The sequence below is a fragment of the Pelecanus crispus genome, chromosome 5, assembly GCF_030463565.1.
Source record: "Pelecanus crispus isolate bPelCri1 chromosome 5, bPelCri1.pri, whole genome shotgun sequence".
Taxonomy (NCBI): Eukaryota; Metazoa; Chordata; class Aves; order Pelecaniformes; family Pelecanidae; genus Pelecanus; species Pelecanus crispus.
Genome location: NC_134647.1, coordinates 64,587,752 through 64,607,751, shown reverse-complemented (window position 1 = coordinate 64,607,751; position 20,000 = coordinate 64,587,752). Strand labels below are relative to the sequence as shown.

Here is a 20,000-nt window from a genome sequence, read left to right as displayed (position 1 = left end):
AAGTGCGTGCCTTTCCTTGTATAACTCAAATGTTTTAGGTGAATTTCAGCTACGTGTAGAGTTGGGATGCTGGTTCACGACGTGTAAAATAAAAGATCTGTGAAAAGGTATTCTGATTAAAATGTAATCAGAAGTTCTTTGACTGTAACTAATGGCCAAGTACAATTCAGCACAAAAAGGCCTTTTTGCAGTCTGGAGTTCTCCCCCATTTGTAAAATCAGTGACTGACAAGGGATGTCAGAGTTCATCTAACTGAAATGCTCTCGGTTGTGTTGAACTCATTAGAGCCTATCAGATAAAATAACTAGCATTCCAGGATCAATCCCCCATTCTTTCCCGAAAAGAAAAAAATCTGAATATATTATTGTTAGCTGCAAATGCCCATGACTCAGCCATGCAGACATCCAATAGATAATTTCGCAGGCCACTTAAAAAGTATCTTAATCTTTTTGTTTGCCTGGTAAGAATTCTGTATTCATTCTGATGATGCGGGAAATGTGCAGTAAATTTTAGAGCATGCTGAAAATTGCTTACTGCTTCAATGCCTGGCAAACAGCCGTGTAGCTGTAAGCTTGAGTTTTAGATTTTCTGTTCCAAGTTGACCCAAGTGCTGACCTGTGGTCCATCTGAACTGGAGGAGTGCTCAGGTGACTGATCCTACTCTAATGTTTTTAAGGTGGATTTGTTTCGTCAGAGAAATTTAAGGGATGCTGTAATTTAATGCTTGGACTGGATGATCTTAAAGGTCTTTTCCAACCTAAACGATTCTATGATTCTGTGAATTACATTAGTTCACTGTTAGTAGTCATTCCAGCAATCAAACAACAATTTCTCACTGTATCCACTTTCTTTCCCCATCACTCTGCCTGTGCTAACTGTAGGAAGAAGTGGCATAAAGACCACTGTGGCACCTTTATGTCATTGAAAGTTGATTGTAAGGAGCTTTACACTGGTGTAAGAGTGCAAAGTTGGCATAATGTAAGTGGATGCTTGGGGTGCAAGGTGAATTTTCTTTGTATCAATAATTGTTTCTGATACTAATAATTCTATTTCTCATTTTGAAAAGTGTGTATTTGCCTTTTCCTCTGTAGGAGTTGTACCTGGCTCGCTTTAGATCTTCCTCCAAATTTCAGCTCCTTCTAATCTTACAGTTGGCTCTCAGGAGCAGCATTTTTGGGGGCATAATATCATTGAGGCTATTCACAAAAGGAAGCCCTCCTCCCACCACTGTGTTTGCATCACGATTCATTGAATGAAATTATCTCAGTAATGTAAATTTAGACACATGCCAAATACTGTAGGAATATTAAATTCATTGGCTTAGTGAGGATGAACATCTAAAGTGTAGCTAGAAAAGTATTTAGACTTATGCTAGTGTTTTAGGTTTTTTAAGGAGAATTAAGAAAGCAAGCCAATTTTTATTTGTTTATTACTCTTTTTCCTGCTCTTTTTACATTAATAATACAGGTCTTAGAAAACTTTATGTGAACCAAGGGAAAGTATGTTCATGACAGTACCCATGGGTGATGAAACAATACTTTTTAATTCTGCTTCAGAATATATATTGAGTTTGTTTGTTTGTTTGTTTGTTTTTCCAGTGTTTTAATCTTGGGTTTCAATATCTTGCACAATTTGGAAGACAAGATTTCTCTTATGATTTCATACATAGCTTATGAAAGTTTACTACTCATATTTTCATGTCTTCCAGCAAAACCAGACTGGCTTTGTTGGCTATATATTTAAAAACAAACACAAACAATCTTTTTTTTTGTTGTTCATTGCAAAAGAAACAAAAAGGATACCACCCTGTTTTCTCCTCGAGGTCAACTTTTAATAGGCACGTGGGTTTGGAGGGTGTGGGTAACAGGTTTATACCAAGCCCTTGAAGATAAATAGCCAGTGTCAAAGATCTGGGGGGGTGTTCTTTGTATGCTTTATGTTCTGCATTAATATTTTGCTGAAATTGTTTTATTTAAATTCTGCATTTTTCTTGCATTTTCCCAGAACCACAGAGCAGGGAGATTTACATGAATCTACAGTAGGCTGTAGCTCTGAATGGACTTGTGAACATGGTTTTCAAGTCCTTTTGATTCCTCTTCTTTTTTTCTTTTTGCTTTAATTATTTACTGTGCCGCTAGTGCAGTACTGCTATATTTTTCCTAACAGAGGCATGGCTTTTTCTTGTATAGGCAAGCCTGTTGTCCTGTCCAAAGAAGTGGAGTCTGTTTTGGTGGGTGCTGCCATTCTTGGAGCTTGTGCTTCTGGGGATTTTGCATCTATACAGGTATGCAGTACCTGATTTTTTTTTTTTTTAGTTTTAATGTGTTTTACACTTTGACATTTGGCACTGTGCACAGACTTTTGATTCAAGTGGAAAAGTTTGTACCTTCTGCACAGCTGGACAAGAGCCAGCATCTCTTTCTCTCCACCCTCTTTTTAACTCCATATGTTATTTAGGTGTATTGAAGATTCATCTTTTGACTGTAGAGACATGCAGGTAGCAGCTGCTGTCTATGAATTTAGGCCATGTAATTTTACAGACAAAAAAAGGAATTTGGCAAGGCTCGGATCCTGCAAGAAGGTCACACTTTCATCTCAGTTATATTTATCCTACTTCCCTTCCTTCATATTGAGGAATGTTAAACATAAGAAACACCATAGCACTATTTATGCAGTAAAAATTGACACACCTATACCTCTTGTCTTGCCCACGGTGAATGCAGAGTTAATAATGAGGATGGAACTTCATGTTTATTCATGTTATTTCAATCCATTAACAGTTGTAAAAGTAGCAGTAAGGCTTTTATGTTCGGTGGATTAGCCAAAGAATGACTTAGCTTCATTTATATAAACAACAGTAAGTATACAGAAACCTGAAGAAGGGTCTGAATTCCCAAAATCATATCTGTTTTTCAACCTGGCAATTCCACTGGTAGAAGACACGTCCTCTCCTCATGCTACACAAGGACACTAAACAGTACATTGCATCCACTTGGACAAAATTATTTGTCAAGATGGTCCCTATGGTGCCTATCAGGCACAGATATTTGTAGATGAAGTTTTGCAGAAAAACTTATCAGAATGTATTTTCTTAATAGGGGGTCAGCTTCTCAACCTAGTTAAATTGACACAGTTCCACTGGAATCAATGAACAGCTCAACATAAGCTGAGAACCTGGGCTGTGTTTGGCATTTTTCCAAATGTGAAATTTCCAAATGTGAATATACTACAGCGCGGTATAGGTTAGCAGGAAGAGCAGTTTCCTTTCATAAGAATTTTTTCCATTAACATTAATGGCATTGCAACAAATATATAGTACAATATATATCTGTATTTGATAATTCTAATGCTTGTAAGGAGAACTTATTTTGATAAATGTAATTTCAGTAGCAACTTTTGGTGACAGGACTTCATATTTAATTCTTACTCTTCTGTTAATCTTCTGCCTTTAAATACACAGATATTTCATTCCAAGTTTAAGTTGTTTTGCACTGTTAGGCACTAACTGAACATCTCAAAACTGATTTTATTAAGTCTGTCTTCATAACCATTAGAAAACTCTAATGCTGTGAAATTTTCTGTGATGTGTTTTTATATAATTTTGGTATATTCATTTACCTTTAGTTTTTAACCCTGCCCTTACATAAAAAATATTTCAGAAGCATATCCAATAATGTCAGAACAGACAGGTATATTTTATACATAGGTACAGATATGTCAGTCTGCATAGCACACTCCTTCAGAAATCTTTTTCAGTGAAACTAGATCCTTTGAAGCAGTCACATCACAGACTTTTTAATTTAAAAAGCATTTACTCTTTTATTGTTACGATATGTCAGGAGGTTCCTGCCTCTTTGGCCATGAGAATGCATTTTGGCTTGTCATAAGTACAGTGCACATTCTGTGGGTCTTCCTGGAGTAAACTTCTCCTAAGTGCTTACCTGTGACTGTCGGGAACCGGATTTGATGGCTCCTTATGCTCTCTTCTTTTGCTGGAATCAAATAAAAGAATACCAGTACATAAAGACAAAGAATAAATACAGATTTCAATCCAGTGCCTCAGCACTGCATAAGGAGTCTGATCTCCGAGACTTAGCCTCTGCCTTTTTCAGTGCTTCAGCAGCTATTCATGTAAGGTCTGGTTCCAAGGGTTTTGATAGTCAGCAGGAGAGTTTCCTTTTGTTTCACTGAGTTACAGGTCAAGCCCGTGGGCTTCCCTGGGATTTCTCTGAAACAGAAAAGGGGAAAGTAGTTTGGAAACTACTGCTATTATACATCCCACTGGGCATTTGTAGTATGCTTCTTTCCATCATACTGCCTGTGGTGATCACTGGGAGCCAGGTGAGGTCCTGAATCCTATCCAGGATGCCACAACATCTCTGCAATGTGAAGAAAACACCCGCTAAGTGTTTTGGCTTAGTGTGTGTTCAGAAGATTGTCATTAAAGATGTGCCACCTATGGCAATATCAGTTGTATCATGCAGCAAATATTTTAGATTATGTAGAAATATTTTTTTAAACAATTCAGCTACATGAAATCAAGAAACAAGAAACTGAATGTCTTTTGGGGGAGGTGGGAACGTAAATGCATATCTAGCATTGCAGTTCCATAGCCTTCTCTTACATTTATTTTTCTACCACATCTTCCAAAACAAACCTTACTTAGAGGTGTTGCTGCAAGTAGTCATCATTGTTGTAGACTTTGCAAATAATAGAAGTTATTATCTGTCCCCTAAATAGATGATTTTTGCTTAATTATTGTGCTTTCCAAAGCTCATTATTTGCTCAGCCTAATAGTAATGGAGAAAATGATGTGTTTTTTACCCTCTTTCCTTATGTCTGTGTGTGTTTAAAGGGGAATTTTTACTGTATTTGTCCCAGTGATTTTGGTCACGTTTCTCAGAATCATTTTTGGACATTTCCATTCAATGTCAAAATCAAAATGTTTAAAAGCTATCTGGTTTTCATGGGTTGGCTCAAAATCACTTCCGATAATCTTAGTCTGGCTTTAACATGCTCTGCTGACAAAAGGACCGGCTGCTAATTAGACACGTGAAACCAACTAGTGATAAGCAACAGCAGTAGTGCTGCCAGGCTTCTGCCAGGGAATCTGGTATGGAAGTATGTGCATGTGTGCCGTGTGGTATGTGCACAGGGAATGATGCTTCAGGGAGCTGGTGAGCCTAAGGGGCAGGGCTGTGCTTGTGTCTGAATACTAAATCTGATGCCTTGGGTATGTAACGTGCATTAGATGCTGGAGCTGACCTGCTTGTGCATTCTGTCAATGGGGGGGTTTTGGGGCATGGGGCAGCCAAATCAGAGCCACTGCTCTGGCAGTCTGCTCTTCACTCAGGAAATCTGGACACACAGAGAAGATCCTCAAAATCTGCCAGGGCATCGCTTTTCCATAGAGGAAACAAAAGATGGATCATCTAGGGAAGACCCAACTCTATGGTGACCTTATATAGTAATTAGAGTTAAGCTTTATTCAGCTTACGGTTAAGAAATGTGTTGGAGTTGAATGGTATTTCCTTAGGGGTAAAGTATGTGGATGTGGTGGTTGCTGTTACTCTCATACTCCTGTACTATCCTGATGCTTAGTCCTGTGTGTGGCATTCCATCATTTGGAAATGGTGAAATGTGTCCTTCAGAGACGTTCTGGAGGATCACTTTTCCAAGGACAGGCAGCTTACCTACATATCGCTGTATGATGAACTTAGAAGTGTGTGTGACACAACAGGATTCTCACCCTTCACTTTCTTGGGCAATTGGCCATGCTGGCTGGAACACTAAAGAGCTTTTCCTCTGTCCTTTGGTATCCCCAAGTAAGTTTCTTCTCGCAAAGAAACAAGCCCCAACGTATCTCCCGTGTCCTTTCCCTTTCTATAATACAGCAGTGACTATTTTCAGGATGCAGTATTTTGTTCTAATTCTTAATTCTCATATCTTTTTATTCTTATTTTGAGTGATTTGTGGAGTAAAGGTTTTCATGCTTTCTATTGACCACATCTGTATTAGTACCAAAATTCTCAGTACACTGAGCTTTTGCAAAGAAGCATTAGAAATGAAGGTTATTGCAAAATTTGTAACCATGCAAGTTAATTTGCTAGATTCTGGTGTGGTTTTAAAAGCTCAAGGCCCTTGAAGCTGCAATTTCATCTTTAGGTAATTCTATCAAGGAAAGATTTATAACCTCCATCTCTCATGCCTGGTCACCATATGTTGTTGCTTCAAAGAATGTTGACTTCCCTATTTTCCTCTTCATTTACTCTCTCTGCATTTTTCTCCTCTGTGGTAAAACTGAATTAAAACAATTGGTCTATCCAGAAAGAAAAAAGAACATGCAGTGTGGTGAGTTATTCCCCATTTCATCTTTTGGTTATTTAGTCTCTAGAATCTCCAGAAAGGTGAGAAAATCTTGTGAATTTCTTCTTGCAATTTGGATTATCTTTTCATTTGCCCTTACAAATGCTGCACCTTTTTTCTTTTAGTGGTTTTGTTATGTTTTGATTGTTGTGCCTATGAACTGTAACACAGCCTGGCTAAGTCAAAGACGACAGTGCTGTGTAAAATAGTATGACATAAGGATTCTTGAAATATACACTGTATTTTTGGGTTTTGGATTTTTTAAATATGCATAACCTTAACATTGGTGGCTTAGATGGGTCAATTTATTGGTTCTAGCCATTCCTTTCATGCTGAGCAGCAGGATCCTGGTTTTCTGTGTGATTGTTTTTGTAGTAAAAATATAGTTTCCTGTTTAGCAAGCCAGCAATTCCTTCTCAGTAAAAATGTTCAATAAATAAATGTCAATGTTTCCAGTATATCCTCATCACTCTGCCTCACTTGTATGTAATTGAAAATGGGAAGAAGGTGCTGTTTGATTTGGCAGTCATCCAGCTCTTTTTTTTTGGATAACCTACTATTTGGGACAAAGCTGTACACCAGGGAACAGCCTTATAAAATCCTGCAGCCCACTGTCTATCTGTTAATTGCATATTAAAGCAATCAATAAAATTACCTGTATGAAACCAGATTACCAGATTTATTTTGGATTTGCTATCTTAACATGGGTCATTGTTACTGGCTGATATGGAAGAGAAGAAACTTTGTATGATTTACTATAATACATTTTACTGGTAACTTTCTGTAATCAGCTTTCTGTAATCATTTTTGGTGTAAAACATTGAACTAGAATCATAGAATGCTTTAGGTTGGAAGGGACCTTTAGAGATCATCTAGCCCAACCCCCTGCAGTGAGCAGGGACAGCTTTAACTAGATCAGGTTGCTCAGAGCCCCATCCAACCCGATCCCAAATGTTTCCAGGGATGGGGCCTCCACTACCTCTCTAGGCAATCTGTTCCAGTGCTTGACCACCCTCATTGTAAAAAATTTCTTTCTTATGTCTAGTCTAAATCTATTCTTCTTTAGTTTAAATCCGTTATTCCTTGTTCTGTCACAACAGGCCTTGCTAAAATGGTTCTCCCCATCCTTCCTGTAGGTCCCCTTTAAGTACTGGAAGGCTGCAATAAAGTCTCCTCGCAGCCTTCTCTTCTCCAGGCTGAACAACCCCAACTCTCTCAGCCTGTCCTTGTAGGAGAGGTGCTCCAGCCCTCGGGTCATTTTTGTGGCCCTCCTCTGGGCCCGCTCCAGCAGGTCCATGTCCTTCTTGTGCTGAGGGCCCCAGAGCTGGACGCAGTACTCCAGGTGAGGTCTCACCAGAGCAGAGTAGTGGGGCAGAATCACCTCCTTCGACCTGCTGGCCATGCTTCTTTTGATGCAGGCCAGGATACGGTTGGCTTTCTGGGCTGCAAGCGCACATTGTTGGCTCATGTCCAGCTTTTCATCCACCAGTACCCCCCCAAGTCCTTCTCCGCAGGGCTGCTCTCAATCCCTTCATCCCCCAGCCTGTACTGATAGCGGGGGTTGCCCCATCCCAGGTGCAGGACCTTGCACTTGGCCTTGTTGAACCTCATGAGGTCAGCTTGTCCAGGTCCCTTTGGATGACATTTCATCCTTCTGGTGTGTCAGCTGCACCACTCAGCCTGGTGTCATCTGCAAACTTGCTGAGGGTGCACTCGATCCCACTGTCTATGTCATTGATGAAGATGTTAAATAGCACCAGTCCCAGTACGGACCCCTGTGGGACTCCACTTGTCACCAGAATTAGAAATTAGAGTCTACATGACTACAAGATTTTCCAGGTATAAAATTGACTTCTAAGGGAGGTGTAGTCTTTTCTTTGTTAGTTTTGGTTGTGATGCAAGTTGGTGTTATATCCTGCAAAAAGATAGGGAAAAGCTTTTTCACTGTTTTTATAAAGCAGATTGGAGGTATATAAAAATTACCCAGATTCTGTAGAAAAAGGTGTTAGGTAATTACCTAATGTGGATTAACTGAATTATTTAGCAGCAGTAGCAGTTGAGCAAGTGAAGTACTCCTTAGGTACAATTTGCATCCCTGGAAGCGGCCCTAGAAGCTGTGTGGATCAAGGTCACTTGGCTCACCTTCAAGATAATGGACATAAAGGCCATAACTATGAGGGAGATATATTGCAGACAGGGGTTTAAAATTATGATGGTGCAGGTGAAATGATTCACTTACAGCTCTGTACTAGAGGAACTCGAAAGAGTTTTGTTTGTGTACTGCTTGATTATGCTTAATTTAATGGACATCTCCTCTCAGTTGTCTAAGGAAGTTGTTGGGAGGTATAGCATAGCGGATGAAATCAAATAACAAAACCCACAGATAACACAAGGTTTATAAAGATCAGCCAGGAAGAACATGCAATATTCAGTGTATTTGCCTTCTAACAATGAAAATGTTACAGACTGTCCTGAATGTAAAGAAGTTCTTTAGCGCAACAGTTAGTCCACAGCCTTCGTAATGGACCAACTGGCAATTGTGGATAGACAACATTTCATAAGAACATCCATGAATAGTACTGGGATATACTCAGCATTTCTGCTGACAGAACTGGAGGGGATTAGGCTATTTCCATTTCTGGATCAGGCAATCTCTAGTGTAATTTTGTTCCGCTTATTTCAATGGACATGCTTCAGTTGATGATCTGATCCTTTATTCCTCTTCCAGAGCATTACCTGTCAGGTCATGGATTGACATTAATACAAGTGTCTTGTTGATTTCCATATTTTCAAAAGCAAGAACCGAGTGAAAGATCAGGGAGAGGATAGTTTTTTCCTTAGAAATGCTAATAACTTGGGAAATCAAAAGAGGAAATAAAATGACTTCTCCCTGTTGAGTTAGGGAATGTTGCCTTCCCTCATCTCATTAAAAATTTAAAGCACTCTTGTTTTTGAGCCGGGTGAATTAGTAATTAAGTGCTATAATCAACTTGTGTAAACATAATGCTGAAGGAGAGCAGCAAATTAATCATTTCGTTGGCTTGCCTTACCCAATTAATGCACCTTTTAGTAAAGGCCTTCGTGCCATGTTGGGATGATATTTTTTTCTTCTGTTCCCTTAATCAGAGGATTTTGGAAAGGCAGAGGAAGGAGGTGGTTGTTCTTAGGCACCATGCTGTACACAAGGAGTGTGTTAAGGTGCTGTGATCTTGCCTTCCTTTTCTTCAAAAGCTCCAAATTTGTACATGTACAGTTTGAGCCCAGGGTTTAGCAGAGACCATCCTTGGGCAAGGCTGGGTGACAGCTTTTGCTTTTCTGAGTAATGTTTTGGCTGGGTATGGCCTCTTTATCTAAGTGATTTTAAAAAAATTCCTTCCTGGATGTGTATATCATTAGTCTCAGTTGACAGGACATGTGCTCCATAAAAAAATGACTTTAAATTTCAGTGCACAGCTTATATACCTACTGTTAGAGACAGTATTCTAGTGGTGAAGAGAGCTGAATCTTCACAGTCCATTCATTTGTTATTCTCTCACTTCCGACTGGCAGCAAAGTTATCAAGGGATGTCATGGACAGTTCATGATGTGGACTCTACTGGTTGCTGAGAATCAAACTTTTCCACATAAGCAGCTAAGATGTTCGATGACTGTGGAGTATATTTGCAACCAGCCAGGCCTGGAGTCAAAGCAGTCACTTGGCAGTAGAAGAACTCTACCCCTTTACCTCTTTCCTTGGTGTTTTGACACTGAAATACATCTTTGCCTAATTGAAAGGTTGTTTTTTTCTTGCATAATAAAGTTAGATTCAATATGGCATGCATGAAACCACCAAGATACTGGCAATGCCTCTGGCTTTTGTATAGAGTCAGCTGCCTTCTTACCAGAAATCTTTAGAGAAATATAGATGAGAGAGAAAAATTAAAAGGCAGTGATTTGATGGCCACTGTCCAGTTCCTTGTGGCCTAGTGTTTATGGTACAAAGAGTGCCTTTTTAGTTAGCATATTTTGGCCTTACTGTCAGAAGTCTTTGCAGTAAGGGTAAAGAGTGGATGAATCACAACTACTCTTTTGCCCTAAGGATGATCCTTCTGTATTAAAGCTGAGAAATATAAATGCTTGTCTGTCTCTGCCAAGCACAGAATGAGCTTTCAATCAGTTTGAGAGTGTGATTTTTTTTTTTTTTTTTCACTTTTCAAGCCGCAATAAATATACAGAAGCATTTCTGCTTCCTTTCAGCTGACTTCAGTGGACGGTATTTCCATATGGTTGGAAATCCTCTCTTGGTGCGAGTTAAATCACACATACAAGCACCACCACTTAGTCAAACAGCTGAGATGTGGCTGTAGCTGATAGCATGATGCTTTCACAAAAGTGCTAAGAAAAGTACCCTCTGTCTTGTTGCTGTTTACTGACATGTGATACCGGTTGACATCTGTTGCCCTTCTCATTTGAGGACTGTTTGCTTTACTAACTTTAACATTTCCACATTGCTATGCTGTTGAAGTGCAGATACACAGATCTCCTTGGAGTCCCCAAGGTCCTTTTATGAGAAGCAGAGCTGCCATCATTTGATATCATCCTGCTGGCTGCCTTTTATATTGGAGTTGAGAGAAATAATTCTGTTGCTGTTAAATATTCTTGGTGGAGTGCAATGTCTAATGCTATATGTTGTCATACATTTGATGTATTATCAGATCAGTACATGCTGCATGGTAGTGTTTGGTTCATTGTCACACTAGATGATTTGTAGTCATTTTATATCACTTGAAATTATTACAGGTAAAAACTTGTCTAAGAAAATGTCAAAGTTTATTGTAGCAGGTCATATAGCTACTGAAATGATGGATGGTCTTAGTCCATAATCATAATGCAAAATTCTCAGTTAATGTAAATCAGTATTGCTCCAGGATTTTGAGGAGTGACACCAGTTTGCTCCAGTGCCCTGATCCAATCGAGAACTTAGGTCCATCATCTAACTTACAAGTAGGCAAGAAGTTCAGCTGAAGATAAGCAGGACTTCCCGTGTGCTGAAGTACTTTACTGGATCAGAGCCCAAACAGGAATCTGACACACAGTTCACTGGTGGATGACACATCTTGAAATGATAAAGGCTATTACAGCTCTTGCAATTGGTTCAGATTATTACCCATTCAGCAACAAGTTGTTGATGCTATAGGTAATAGGATACAAAGGCGGTGTCTTTTGTTAAGTGCTGTCCTTTTGTGGAAACTTAGCATGCTCCATTTTAAATGTCATCCAGTACACAAATGTTCGGATTTGGAATTTCTTGGTAACTCTTTAATGACAAGGAAAGGCAGCTGCAGTAAGTCAGTGTAATATATTGGCTATAACAGAGCTACCCATTTACCTTAGCTGAGTATTTGGCACAGAAGTACTAAAGTTGGAGGCAACAATCTCAGAAATCCAGTACTTAAAGATGTGGCCATATTATTTTTCTAAAAGTAGATGGTTTAATGAAATAGCACACTAATGAAATTAAATGAAACATGGCCTTTTATTTGGGCATCAGTGGAAGGAGATGGGGCACTGTGTGTTGGGTTATCAATGTGACTTACCTGTTTATTAATTCTGCCTGAGAATGGTGATAAAGATTTTATTATTTACTTTTTACATTTATGAGGATGGACTGAAAAAGTAATAAAGACCTCTCAGATGCTCGAATGACCAAAGAAATCTATTTAATCCTCTGTCTTTATGCTGGAGGTGCAGCCAGCTTTGCACATTGTCATAGCTCCATTGATTTCACCTGAGTTCTGTATCTTGCATGCACATACCTGATTACCATATTTCAAGCAAGCATATGTATGCAAATACAGTCTCTTCTGTCTGTAGGCTCAACATGTATATTGTCATGCCTTTTAGCTTTTAATAAACTCACATCAGCTGATGGTGGCAAAGAATTAGATTTAGTGTTTTGTTAATCTGCAGAAGTTTGAGACTCTCACTAAACCAATGGTATTCTTCTCATCTGACAGGAAGCCCAAGACCTGGCAAGCAGGAGAAGATACGCTGCCTAGAATAGTTCAGGTTCTGCTGCTGCGTATTTTTGTAACAAACCATGAAATGACCATGGTGGAGTTTGTCTAAGGAGATGTACAATTAGTTGATTTTTTTTCAAGCAGACTAAGACTAAGATCAGCTTGTAGAAGTAGTTTAATAATATCACAACCTTACAGTTTTTCTAGCTTGCTGGCCCTGTCTTTTCTTGAGGAAAACCATAAATATGAGGAAACCATAAATGTGTCTTTATAGTAGATAGATACTTTCTTTAAAATGTACTGTGATCCATCTCCTTTCTATTTTAAAGACAGATTTTACCCACATACTCAGAGACACAGCTGAAGTCATTTGGACCTTGAACTCCCCTTCAGTCCAGGCCATTTAAGCAGGGAAAAGCATGATAGCAATATTTTATAAGAAGGATGAATACAAAGGAGCATACTGTAGATCCCTTGTAATTGTCAGTAGCCAGTAAGGTCCTTTTCAGAGCGTGTCTTGCTTAAACGATGTCCGGGATGTCAAACAAGTTAAAGTCTCTCTGCCCTCACCTCTTCAATAGCTGAGCAGAACAACCCTGAAGTTATGCACTGGAGAATTGGAAACTCAATCTGGCTACATTGTGAGATTAATTTTCCATCTGGGATTTGCGCTCTTGCTATGTCAGCACAGGGGATCAGACTGTTCTGTGGCAAAGCATAAGCATATAGAGTCACAGCGCTAGCTGTCTGAAATGCTTGGGGTTTTTTCACAATAAATTTTTTGAAGGACATTATGATCACTTAGTTGTAAGATTTGATGCCAGCAGTTTGTACCACCAGGACATACTTTTGCCACCCTATATTTGACGAAGTTTTATAACTTACATGTACTATGTTGTCCTTTCTCCTAAAGATGTCTAGAGGGGGTTGTTTCTCAAAATTTGCCCTATCTGTATAGTTTAACAAGACTCTCTTTACCATCTAGGCATTTCCAATATATTTCATTTTATTGTGGTTAACAGTAACGACATTTTTCTTTATTCCGTTTCATATAATCATGGATCTGAAATGGTAGAGGAAAGATCCCATAACCTTTATTAGCAATAGAAGGCAGTTGCTTTATTAGCATACTGGCTTTCTTCATCCTCAGAATTGGAATCCAGTTCTCATTCTCCTTTCTTTGTTCATCTAAGTCATAGGCTCTTGTTTCCTTGGTTTCTTAGACATAGACATACAATAACCATTCCCAACCCTTGCTTTCTTTCTTGTTTTGAAACAACGTTCCACACCCACTGTGCTTAAACATTTCTGAGGCACAGTTTGATACTAGAAATTGGACAATGACTTGTAGAGAGAATCCATATGAAATTGCTTCATGACTCTGTTTTGTTTTTATTGGGACAAGTGTTCACGTAATTATTAGCAAGACCATAATTGTCACTCTTGAGGGAAGTCTCGGCAGAAAGGCCAACCACCAAGTGGGCATGGAAAATCATAAGTTGCAGATTTTTGCACAAGATACTCCTCCAGATGAGGGCTGAAAAACGGTAGCACAGGAATAAGGACAACTGCTGTGCCCATATCTTGCTGTGCCTTGTAGGTGTGTATAAGCAGTGAAGATGAGTTGGATTGTCATCTTTCACAAGTGCACTTTTCAGCTAAGAGTAATTTATAGGGGATGTACTCAATGCATAGTATTCCTAGGGGTTACATTCACCACAGCATTACTAACCGTCAGTACATAAATATATTTTGACCCTTGCAGAGCCTGTTTGTGTGAGCACCTGCTGTAAGTTGCTGTGTTCTGCACAGCTTCCAGATAGTCCTTTAGCAGGTGGAAATTTTAGGGAGGAGTGTGGGCATGGTAGCTCTGATTGGGAGCATATTGTTTTGTCAAGGAACAGAGTAAAGTGATGTGGCAATGGACTTCTCACTAAGGAGAGTGATACCTCACCATGTCACTTCCTTTGGAGCTCTGGAAGCATGGGGGACCCTCCAAGGGAAAACACTCTGGAAAATAAACCAATTTCTAATCACTATTTTCTCCTCTGAAGAATCTCTCCACAACAAGAGTATGTGTGGATGGCTGTACCATCACCAAGCCCAACCTCTCCCTCCCAGAACTGTGGGGTGGAAGATGATAATGGGTCGCATTTGGAAGGTCCATTCATTGCCCAGCCCTGTAGCTCAGAACTGAGTTAAACACCTTGGAGATATGTTCAGCAAAATATTGCTGAGTCTAGCAGCCTTGTGTCAGAATCCTTTTGCTTTCAAAATGCCTGGTAAGACTTGATTTTTGCCTAATTTTCCCAAACTAGTGTCTTCCTATCTGTTGTCATGAAATCAGTAATTTCGGTTAACTTTAAGTAGTTTAGATACTGAATCCTGTATCTTTAGACTAGACTGGGGGAAGCAGTGCTTGAGTGTCTTACAGCAGATAAATTGGGTATGTATTAGCCTCTAGATTGGAAGCTGGCACTTAGCTTAGGTGAAAGAGATGAGTAATGGCCCTAAAGATGCTAAGCTGTTTGAAGCCCTTCTGATAAATGGGGTCTTTCTGTAATGAGCTATCCTCACTTTCTTTGACTGGTTGGTGTAAAAGCCTTGTATATACAAGCACATTATTCATTATTTACTGGTTGTGGTTGTAAGGTTGTTTAATTTTGCAATAGTCCCATCTAAGGGATGATTCTTGCATTGCATGAAAGGGAGACTAAGCAAGCTTTGCTTTTCATTTGCTTTGTGTAACTTTGCTCCTGTGGAAACATTGGATAGCCAGCATATTTGCGATAAGACACAAAATGCCAGACTTGTGACTTTCTGGAGATGGAAGTTCCACTCATCCCAGCGAAGAACCAGAGGACTGGCACGGAAAGAGAAAGAAACATGAGAAAGATGAGAGGTGTGGTGGAGAATGGGGCTTTTCTTTTTTGCCACTAAATCCCCAATATCCCCACCATCTCCCTCTCCCTACTCCCACTCTGATATTGTTCATTCTTTCCTCTTGTATTCTTGCTGCCTTCTTGTTCATGCCTCTCTTTTGTTTATTTTTCCAACTTTTTCTTCTTTTCTCATCTGTTGATTCTTCTTCTCTTATTTAATCTTATTCCTCTTCTTTTGTTCTCTCTTTCTTTCCCTGCTCTTTCCATATCTCAGTCCCTTACCTGCATCCTCACATAATAAAAAGCAGAGAGGAAAGGATGGCTTGTGGCTCATTCAGTGCTGATCCCTCAGGTCTACTGTCAATGCTCGTAGGTCTAAAATGTTGTGGTGTATCCTCTGTTTAATGGGTGCAGCATAGCCACACAGCACGGATTGGGCTGTGCCAGTGTTCTTGGACTGGAAGAGGAAAGATTTATGATGGCATTGATCACAGTGCTAAAATAAACTACCCTCCCTTAGCCAGTGGAATATGAGTTTGCAAATGCCAGTGTTTTATACACAAAATGAAGGATACCGGCTAAGGAAGCCAGCTGCCTAAGTTAGCTGTTCAAGATCTGAAAATGGCAAGTCTTTAAAAGCAAAGAGACAGAAAAAGTAATTTATATTAAAGCAAACTCTGTCATGAGTCATTTGACTTCTTTTTCTTTTATATGCATAGTTTATGTCTCAGGCCTTCTAAGGCCCAAGTAACATCTGATACTCTTTAGGCTGAGCCGGCTCTAATAGGAGTAGGTTCCTGCTTCCAGTTACAGTGTACCACTTAGAACTATATTTAATTTGAGTCTTGTGTTTACAGGCTGTAACTATTACTTATTTGTCATTTTTATGGTAATAGAAAAGATTGTTTGTCTGTGATTCAGTCCCAGCCATGCTGTTGAATAGTTCTGTGTCCTCAGCAGCAGCAGCAGAGAAGTGACCCGAGAGGGGCTTTGACTTTTTGCCTCATTCATTTTTCTCATGCGGCTTCAGTCACGCAGGTCATGCAGGTCAGCAGGCATCAATGGGGATGCAGGTCCCTTGCCATCCCTCTCAGCCACTACCTCAGTCTAATAATGTCAGCAGAGCATTGCTCCACATTTCTCACACGGTTTGCATATGAGCTGCATGTGATTTTTTTCTTCCCTTCTACTTGAAAAGAGGTAACACCAAAGTATACACTGTCTGAAAAATACAGCTTTGCCTTTTTTCCCTTTTTCTTCTTTTTCTTTTTTTGGTCCTCTTCCTTTCCTTTGTCCCCTCCCTTCTGCTCCCAGGTTTTTGTTTAAATATTTTTACCAAGCGCTTCAGGTGTGAAAACAGTTAATTGCAGCTAGAAAATATGAAAGGTGTATGAAGTCTCATTAACTGCTTGTGCCAAGGCCTATACAGACCTGAAAGGGGAAAGTGAAACACAGCCAAAGGTCAGAAAAGCTACAGGGCAGAAAAGCTTATCGGGGAAAGTGTTCAAACACCCCAGCCAGCTTCCCCGGGCAAGGATAACCCTCAGAGCCCACGGCTAGAAGTGGCTGCGCCTTAATTAGGCAGCATGACTCTTGTTCCCCCTAGTGGCTAATTACACAGGATGTGTTTCACAAGAGCATTTCATTTAGCTGCCTTGGAACTTCCCTGCCTAATTTTCCTCCCATCCACATTTTTTGCTATGTTTTGTAACTTTCTCGAGAAATTTCTCCGAATGATGGCATTTGCCATTCATTTGATTGTGACTTCAGGAAGCAGGAAGATGTGCTGTGGATAGATAATACCTCATATCTGCAACACAGCAATAGGATTTAGGGTTGGAGAGGTTTTTGCACATATTCCACCCATGCATGCTGGATTTTTTCTGCAGCATTAGCAGTAAGGGTTAAGGAAAAAGGGGTTTTCTTTGTTTATCAGCATCCCTGTTTGTATTGTATGAACATGTCCTCAAGTATGAACAGATACGAATGTCCAGAAATGTTAGACGCCTCAAATCAGCAGGCTTATTTAATGTCCTTGAGATACGAACTGAATTGCCTGGCTTTACAGATCAAACAATTACCACGTAAAATGTAGTGCAGTATTTCTTAGTGACAGAGAAAAAAAAAAAAAACCCTATATTTTCCCATGTAGTTCTTATTAGCAGCCTGGTAATGGGAGATATATTGGGTGAAAGTCATCAGCTGTACTAGTTCAAATCTAACATAAGCCACTGTAGTATCAAGTTCTTCTGAGGTTACCTTGGTATAAATAAAAGCAGAATTTTGCCATGAGAAAACAATGTATGTTACCTAACTCGAGAGTCAGAGTACATGGGTTTTATTCCCAGCTTTGCCACTGACTCTGTTTATGACTTTGGGCAAGTTGTTTAACTTCGTTCTTCATCCAACTGATTTGTGAAGCAGATCTAGTGATGTTTAAGTACCTCATAGGCTGTTTTTATAGTTATATTAAAGGTGATAGAATGAAAAGTGGAAAGAAAATGAGTGATGATGCTAATGATGTTGCTCTAGTGGATTAAAATATGTAAGCAGGGAAAGGCCAGTAGACTGACAACCCAGTTGCACATAATTGGAAAATCTTTTGACTTCTGCACAAGAAAACAAAAGCTTTAGAACTGCAACCAGTTTATTATGTGTGGGAATTTTCATTGCTATGTATATAATATGAAATATGGCTGATACAGTATGACATGAATATAACTCAGACGTTTATATCAATTTTTAATATTTAGAGCATTCATGACTTTTAAGGGTTGTGTTCTACATTTACAATGAAATGCATTTCATATGTAGAATTCTTGTTTTTAGAAAATATTTGGGCAGCAAAGGGAGACCACATCCTTTAAAGCACAAATTCACTCATGGTTTGTATTGGCAATTCCTTAGGAACAACAAAGGCGAATTCAAGATCAGCATTTTCATTCACAGGCTTGTAGCTGTAGACATCTAATGCTGTATCTAACACATAACTGAGAGACTGGGTATTCTTTTTGCTCAAGTATGGAGCCTTCTGAACTCCAGTTGAAGACATTTGCTGGAGACTTCTGAAAATCGGATGTTATCCTTTTTTGACTGCAGTGCAATCAGGATTAGCAGAAACAACAGATGCGTCTTGCATTGCTGAGTGTTTTTTGATTTGCATCTGAAACTGCTTTGTGACAGGTCAGTAACCCAGTGAATGTAATGTAAAACATTCAACAGGATAAGACCTCCTTGTTAGAACTGTATCCTTTTTCTTACATGTCTGGGTTGTATTTTTTTAATTAAGTTACTGAATTGTAGAATGGTCTGCATTCCTTCTATTCTTGTAAAAATGAAATGACTGACAGATTTCAGTTGCACATGATCCTACTGTTTATTAGAAGAGGAAGGGGCAGGATAGGATCCTACCAAATTTTGCATGTATTATGTATAGAGGAAAGATTGTTGAGCATGAGATAACTGCATCTTATCAAACAGTCTGTTACTGATCTAGTCTGATTTTATATAGATCTGCACAAATTAAGACCAAAAACCAAGCCAGAGCAGAACAATGGGCAAGTGCATTTAGAAAATTTGTATGGTAAAATTAAGACTTTCCTCAGATAAAAGTAATTTAATTTCCCTCCTCTCATTCTATACTTGTCACAGCCAAAGAAGTACCTTTGAACAAAAACTAGCTTTTTTTTAGATTCGCTGTATTAAGCAATTTCCAAAGTACAAAATTGCCACTAATGGAGAAGTGAAACAAATCCGGGATTTTGAGCTAGTGCAGTATTCGTGCAAGTAATTAGCCTGTACAAAAGGAGCATTCATCTTGAAATGACAGATAAGTGCTAAGGACAGGACTGAAAACTGTAAATATGTTAGCACTTTAAATGAGAGCACAGCTTCAGCACTTGTTAGACTCATCAGCTGCTGTAAACAATATGGATCTTTGAAATGATCTCTGCTAAGATCTCAGCACATTAGATAATGATACAGTTGTTCAGTTTTGCTTCTTCTATTTTGTTTTTTCTTTCAGAAAGTATTTTCTGCAAAGAACAGGCCTATGATGCTGCCAGCACACACACTTAACTTTCTCCATGAGGAGACCCAGTGAGGGCTGCAGAAGTCACTGTGGGGAGTAAAGAACAAGCCTGCAGAGCTGGGCTCTGCCTTTCCCGATTTATGCACGAGTGAGGAACAGTATGTGCAGCTGCAGTACAACTTTCCTCTCATGGCTGTGCCTCTACCCAAGGCTAGGAGAGGCTCTTTGAGGTCATCCAAGCTCAGTTCACAGTTAGGATGCTTCTTCAAGTACGATTTTAAAAGGCAGGCTGTTCACGTGGTGGTGATGGTAGCAGTTTCTCTTGTGTAGCTTTGTGAAGGGTTAACAGTGACTGAGCTGTAACAATGGAGGGTTTCATGTTGTGAAAACTGCATACAATAGAAATTAATTTGAAACCAATAAATCCGCTTTGCAAAGGACACTATAAAAAGCTTGCATACCAAGATAACTCGCAAACACTCACTGACCTTGCTGAGGTTCTGACTGGTGACCTACAAGTGAAAAGCTCCATGAGCCATTTGAGTCTCTGCTATTCATCTCTTCTCTCAGCTTGCTGTCTTTAAATGAAAGGCCAGATCCTCAGCAGCAGGAATTGGCTCAGTTCTTAGGATCAGCTGAATCGTGAAGCACAAAATGTTTTTTCTTCAGTTGTGTCCCACATCGGCTAGATTTCCCTCTGAAGTGTTTGATATTAATCTAGTG

General features: G+C 39.4%; 1 protein-coding gene across 1 annotated transcript in view; it reads left to right on the top strand.

Moving 5' to 3' along the window:
* FGGY (FGGY carbohydrate kinase domain containing) overlaps positions 1-20,000 on the top strand; it is a 137,578-nt gene that overhangs the window by 105,002 nt on the left and 12,576 nt on the right. The window contains exon 13 of the mRNA XM_075710850.1: positions 2,190-2,284. Within this exon, the coding sequence (XP_075566965.1) occupies positions 2,190-2,284 (95 nt within the window). The remainder of the gene's footprint in view (positions 1-2,189; positions 2,285-20,000) is intronic.